The sequence below is a fragment of the Stegodyphus dumicola genome, chromosome 4 (genome assembly GCF_044657685.1).
Source record: "Stegodyphus dumicola isolate Sdum_Otavi_A_Nest chromosome 4, ASM4465768v1".
In the NCBI taxonomy this organism is placed as follows: Eukaryota; Metazoa; Arthropoda; class Arachnida; order Araneae; family Eresidae; genus Stegodyphus; species Stegodyphus dumicola.
The window spans coordinates 180,433,872-180,440,727 of NC_140771.1; the positions used below are offsets into that span (position 1 = coordinate 180,433,872).

General features: G+C 31.8%; 1 protein-coding gene across 1 annotated transcript; it reads right to left on the reverse strand.

Annotated features, from left to right (window-relative positions):
- Nucleotides 1-4,181: 4,181 nt before the first annotated feature.
- Nucleotides 4,182-5,489, reverse strand: LOC118189065 (uncharacterized protein F54H12.2-like). The gene is made up of 2 exons (XM_035359607.2): nucleotides 4,937-5,489; nucleotides 4,182-4,849 (listed from the first exon to the last, which is right to left on the reverse strand). The coding sequence occupies exons 1-2, from the start codon at nucleotides 5,487-5,489 to the stop codon at nucleotides 4,182-4,184; spliced, it is 1,221 nt and encodes a 406-aa protein (XP_035215498.2).
- Nucleotides 5,490-6,856: the final 1,367 nt, after the last annotated feature.

Below are 6,856 nucleotides of genomic sequence, written 5' to 3' on the forward strand. Positions count from 1 at the left end.
TTTCCCTCATGTGTTTTCGAATGACGAACTAAATTACTTTTATTGCAAAAAAACTTTTACCACATATGTCGCAAACCTGTGAAAGATAGAAAAGCGGCTTTCAATATGCATGCTTTCCTCATTATAAAATTACGCATTTTTAATTATCCCTCACAAAAAAAATTTAATTACATAAATCATTTTAGAAATCGTTTAGTATTAACTCTTTACGTTTAAAGAATTTTAGTTTAGTTTAAAAATCTCTCTCTCACTACTTTTTTTCTTAATAATCACACATTGTACAACAACGACTGAAGGGAAAGAGAACCATTGAATAAATAACTATATCTGCAAGTCACTATTAAAAAGAAAAAAAAATGTTACCTCTCTTGTACTTGGTTGAGGTTCCATTCTTTCAGAAGTTAGAGAGTTGAATTCCTCCTCCTGAAATCCAAAGTCGATAAACTAAGGAAAAAAAAAGAGAAAAAACTGTGTTAATAAAAAATATTTTTTTTAGAATATTCAAAAATGATGACTGCTGTTTAAAAGTATTTGATACTTCATTCATTATCTTATAACAAATATACTTTTAAAATAAAGATTCAAAATAAAAGCATCTTCTCATAAAAAATAGTTCATTCATGCATTAAAAATATCATGCAACGATATACAAACTCGACTGATTTCCTTCAGACTCTTACAAATGCTTTAAAAAAAATTTTTTTGAACTCTAAACTATGTAAAAAGCAGGCTATTTAATTCAAATCATACTTGAAGCAAACATATAAATCATGCATTAAAAAATAGATTGATTATAATTCATTTTAAAAAGTTCATCTAGTCTGAAAAAAAATAATAATTAAAATAATATATAACAGTTCTAATACTTACGTTGGAAGAAACAGATTGGTGATCTTGTTCAAAAGCCATCGCAAAAAAATATTAAGCTCTGTGAATCAAATCAGGAAGACTTGCTCTTTTCAAGGTTGAGAAGAGAACTGACTTTTTCCATTTCTGAAACACCTTTTATAGGGATTAAAGAATGTTCTCGAAACATTTCAGATTTGTATAATCTGAACCAGGACAACAACAACATTATGATAATCCTTTTTTTCGAATACGATTTCAACTTCCATTAACCCTTATCATAACGTGAAGTCTACAACGCTTATCAAGGATCTTCCTTCACTTCTGTATGTATTGTCAAACTTGGAATAGCAACAACAACCTTAAGAAAATACATTCTTTCACATATGATTATCAGAGTTTTAGAAATTTTCCATTACTCTATCATGATAAGTGGATGATGCTTTTAAGATTACCCTTATGCATATATGTATAAGTAATGTCAAACTTAAGAATAACAACTCTTTCAAATAAGTTTTCAGTGATTATCAGAGTTTTCCATTAACCTATCTTACCATGATAACGCAATAATATAATGACGCCTTATAGACTGTCCTTCCCAAACAAGACAAGACAAGAATGTGTTACGGTAAGTGTTGATGAATTATATTGGTGAAGATATATTTTTATGTATTAATTTTAAAAATATAAGAGATTCTTTAAGGCAGAAAAAAATTGTTCATTTATTTTGTGATAGGTTTTTTGAATCGAAATGTTATGAAGATTATAAAAATGCATTAATATAAGTACAGCTATTCTATTTAAATTTCTGTGTTTGGTTGATGTTATGACTATTTTTTTTCCTTATGTTTTTAATAGAAATATATTGAAATTTTAGTTTCAATTTTAAAGCAAACGTGTATATCAAATGTCAGTAAATGGATATTGATGTTAATTTGATATTAACTAATGAAAGAAAATTCCAAGTATATTTTATGTATAATACAGAAATTTATTCTTTGAAAATAAATGTATTGAAAGGTAAAAGCTTCTTGGTGAAATGAATGTTTTTCATAACATTTAAAAACGATGTAAAACAAATATTGATTGTAGAGAGAAGAAAGAGTCTATATGTAAAAATAATAATTTTATTCATTTAATAAGGTTCTCATTTTCGTGGAGAACGTATATGTTTTACAGATTTAACATGCAATACTTTTTTTTTCATATTAACATCATGATTCTGTAAATTTTCATTTTTGATATAGTCCATTGGCATGTTGATTTCAGTCAAGGCTTTTAAAAATTCGTTTTTAGCAGGAATATTAATCTTTTTCTTTTTGGTTGTAAAAAGGATATTGAATAAGTCTATAATATTTGAATGCTTAATTTTTTCCTTATGATAAAGTACCTCGCCTTTATCATTCCACTTAAGAATATCAGGATGTCGCTTTAAAATGCATTTTGTGCTTTTCTTCTCATTCGTAAAGGTACACTGTCTAAGATAACAGTAGAATAATCAGTTACAGTCATCTGTTTGTCGCCGTCTGTCACAGATGAGGGGGCTTCTTCTTCCTCTTTCACTTTCTTCATCTCAGCTGAATCGTCTAAAGAATTTTGTGAGTCGTCTTTAGGAGGTTTAAAGGGTGAATTGTATTCCTTTAAGTTCAATTTCTTTTGTAAAAGTTTATAATAACGCACTAATTTCTCACGATCGTCATCTGAACTGTTTAAAATATGCATCATGGCTTTATCCAATTCACTTAACTGTTTATCAGAAATGGTATGCTTTGTCATCATCTCTTCTGGAACTAACACATATTTCTTAGTGAACTCCATTGATTAGTCCTGTAAGAACACTGAGAGCAGCAGGAATCAAAACGTTTAGAAAACCTCCTTTTTGTAAAATTAATTTTCGTTTCTTCACAAGAGAAATCTTACGATTTCCTAATTTTCGTAAAGTTGTTTTATGCTTACAGAGAGACTTCTTTTGTTGCTCTGACAATGGAACGTTTCCTTTGAGTATGTTTAAACTACATTCGCATATAGCTTTTATGCAATTGATATTAATTTTCTTTAATAGCTGTTTCCGTAACTTTAACGGACAAATGTTTAACAGCTGTAACTGTCTTAGCTCTTTCTTGACCAGCGTCATTTTATAAAATGATGATGCATTTTATAAAGCTGTTGTTTTTATTATTTTTTAGTAATGTTTCATTTGATAAACATACTGTACTTGGTTAGGTAAAATTTGGGTGCGTAAACGTAATTCTTCCGGAGTTTCACTGCGCAGATCAATGAATAAATAAGAAAAAGGTTTCTTGGTTGCATCTTCATATACTTCTTGAAAAAACTTTAAATGACGCGGAAAGAGCTGTTTTCCTAAATGTACGATTTGACTGAAATCTCTTCTGTTTTTACACAAAATCAAATAGTGTGCATTTAAAGTCACTTCACGCATTTCTTTTCCCTTGTGAAAAAAGTTTTGTGTGATAAAAATAACGCTTAAATTTAAATGATGACTTCCTTTTGTAAATAAGTTAGTCAGACGTTTATCATTCCCACATTCGCTCATCAAATCGTCTATGATGAATAATGTGTTGGAACCTAAATATTCTTGATATTTAATTGGTAAACCTTCGACAAAAGTAACATTCGGTATATCATTATACAGAGGTTGGTAAATTCCATAACACCATACTACTTTATCGGGAATCGTTGAAAACATTTCCTCTTTATACTTTAACAGTTCTCGTACAAAATAGGTTTTCCCACATCCAGTGGGTCCCGAAATCACCATTGTGAAAGGATGTTGTAGCTTTGGAAATTCCATATTAAATGAGACAAGACACATAATGTATAAAGTTTAAATGTATTTATTGATAGAAAGAAGATCTTACATGAAATTTCTTGATTACAAAATTATATACTTTAATATCATTAGATATATCTTGAGGTATGAAAGATAACAATATATCATTGAGAGATTGTCCACGACATTTACAATGTAAATAGTATATGCAATATTGACCACATACTGCTGTTACATTAGTTTGGAGAGTCATCGAATTAAAATCCATCTGTGGAAATCGTTCTGCATACTTGGCTATCGGTGCAGGAAAATAGGATGGGTCATGTCCATAGGAATCGAAAAATTCTAAATGCTGTGGGGATGAAATGTAAAAGGCTAACCAGTGACTACCGGATTCAGATGCACGATCTACATTAGCTATAAAGCAACTTGGATATTTCTTGATCTCGATAGGGAGTCGATCACTTGCAAAAACTCCCAGAAATGCTTTTCGTGTCTTTGCATTCTGAGAGAGTGCTCTGTTTATTTCAAGGCTGTCCATTGCTTAATTAGCAAAATCGCATAGTACATGACGAGATTTTGTTATTTCAATCACGTTTTGAAATTCTGCATAGACTAGCACCGAGAGAGTCACAGAGAGAGTTTTAGCAAATTTAATTTCTACTCGCAAATTGCCTTGATGCTGTAAGTTAAAATGACATCCATCACACATATCTGGAGTTAAATCGAAAGCATATAATACATGTCCTTTCACAAATTCTTCTCGAGATAAATAGATGCCTTTGTCGCGATTAAATCCAGAAAATAAACTGTGGTAAGCACGCACATAATGATTAGATTCGAAATCAAGGTCCATTGGTTTACATGGAACGGGTTGTCCATCTACATAAATCGATATAAAGTTGACATGATGATGGGCAAACAGAAAAGGATTCATTGAATATTGTCCATTCATTGCAGCATTTTCTACACAAGTAATAATGACTCGCTTGGGCATCAATCCTAAAAATACATTATCTTGCATAAAAGACCAACTTCCCTTAGATACTGAATATGTTTTGCATAATACTCGATCTATAGGGTATTTAGCAGAACTTTTTTCCAACGCTTTTACATGTCCGAGAGAGACTCCAGGGTTTACTTTTACTTTTCTGATAAACAAAGAAGCATGATCCAAGATCACTTTATAATCGGCATCTTTCTCAGTAGAAACTAGACAGAAAGCAGATTTACTACGCACCATTTTAATTTTCACATCAACTAAATTTAACATGAGTCGATTTTGTTGAAAAATGTCACAATGTAATTGTCCTATCAAATCCACACTTTGACTGTTTTTTATAAGTTCACCGCGAGCTTTTAGTCCAGCATCCGCATCTTGAGCTAAGACATCTATTTTATTAGGTGAAGTGTCTTGGAAAAATCCTTCGCAGGTGAGTAAACTTTTCTTTGCATCTTCCCCATAATTCAATAATGTTTCGATGAAGGCTCTATAAGGATAGGTATTTGTCGCTGATGAAATGTTTCTTTCATTTAAACTTACATCTACTTGCGAAAAGAGAGAATGTAAAAATAAATTTACAGGGGCAACCGGTTCTTTGTCTGTTAGATTGGATCCGTCTGCCTTAACTACTTTAACTTTCACGTGTATATAAGAAGCAGCTAGATCAATATAGTCTTCACCACTGCCAGAAATATTAAATTCGATAGGTCCTCCATCTCGTATATTTGCGAGAGGGTGATATTCCACAAACTGTCCTTTTTCTATAGCTGTTTGCGTAGGAGGAATGGTAAATAAATCTAGTTCAGATTTGACGCAAACGGGAGAGTCTCGATGAATATACGAAGTCATACTTTTTTTTAAGAGAAAATATCCTGTGCTTTCACCTTCTTTGATCGGTGAGAAATGGTACGCTTTTTCCTACGTTTCTGCTTTTTATTAACTCGTCCAGAACCAATCATGTTCTTCACTTTAGTAGCAGCTTTATCTGTTAATATATTTCCGGCTTCTTTCAGTCGACGCTTAGCAGCCTCTTTTACATCTTGTCCTTGTGATACATCATTTAACAAATTCAGTCCACTATGCCATACTTGTTTTCCAATTGCTTTGGCTCCTGATTTAATAAGAGGTACGGCAGCGCGAAAGAAGGATCTGAATAGACCCCCTAATCCGTATCCTCTCTGATAAAGATTACCTTGATAATAATTCAATCCATGTCCTGTTTGTTGTACATAATAATCTTCAAAAGATTTTTGACAACACTGATAAGGTACATACATTATGACAAGTATTTTTGACGGAAATGAAGTTTCACGTATGACCTTCCTCGTTCAAATGGCGTAAATGCTCCCATATGCGTTCTTATATCGATTTCCAAAGTGTCTATCATTTTCCGATTCACAGGTAAATAATGAGGTCTATCAAATAGTGCACTCACCACTTCTCCATCGCTACCAGTTACTCTTACAATTCGAAGAAGAGGAGCTAAAACATCTCCTACGATTTGAGGTTCTACAATATCCGTATATATCATTAATACACGATAATGTGCACAGGGGTCGGCTGCAAAAGGACTTTCTACAACAGTTTCGGAACTATCATCTGTAGATGTAATTTCCATAGGTTCAAAACCTAACATTTGTGCTAACCCATCATGTAAAATCACTTTAGCGTTATTTTTCACTTTGATTTTCACTCGTTTTGTTACTGGGTTATAATTAAATATTATTTTGTTTTGATGTTCTTTAATATAAATAGCTTTTAAAATATCAGGTACTGTTTCATAACATCCTGGAGGTAATCTACGACCTAACATTTCACCATCTTTCTCTAAAACAAATCCAATTAAGTTATTGTCTGCATTCACATTGTGCCATGTGTGCGGATATAGCAATTCAACCAAACCAACTTCCCACATACCTTTTAATTCAGTGGGAACAGGTAAACGTGTTATAAAATGTGAAATTTTATTTTCGGGGAAATAATTCATAGAGCTATCGCTCGGAAGTGTTACGTAGAAACTCATTTTCATAAATGATTCGGATACAGTATTTTCTCACACTTTATATCGAGAGTAAATTAGAAGCTGGAATCCATTGATTGAATTTGTCGGGATAACCGCGATATTTTACAAAGTATTCTGTCTGATTTTTATGTATACGTTTCTTTAAAATTTTTTCAATGCGATATTCCTCTTTCAGTCTCACTTTCTGCAACTC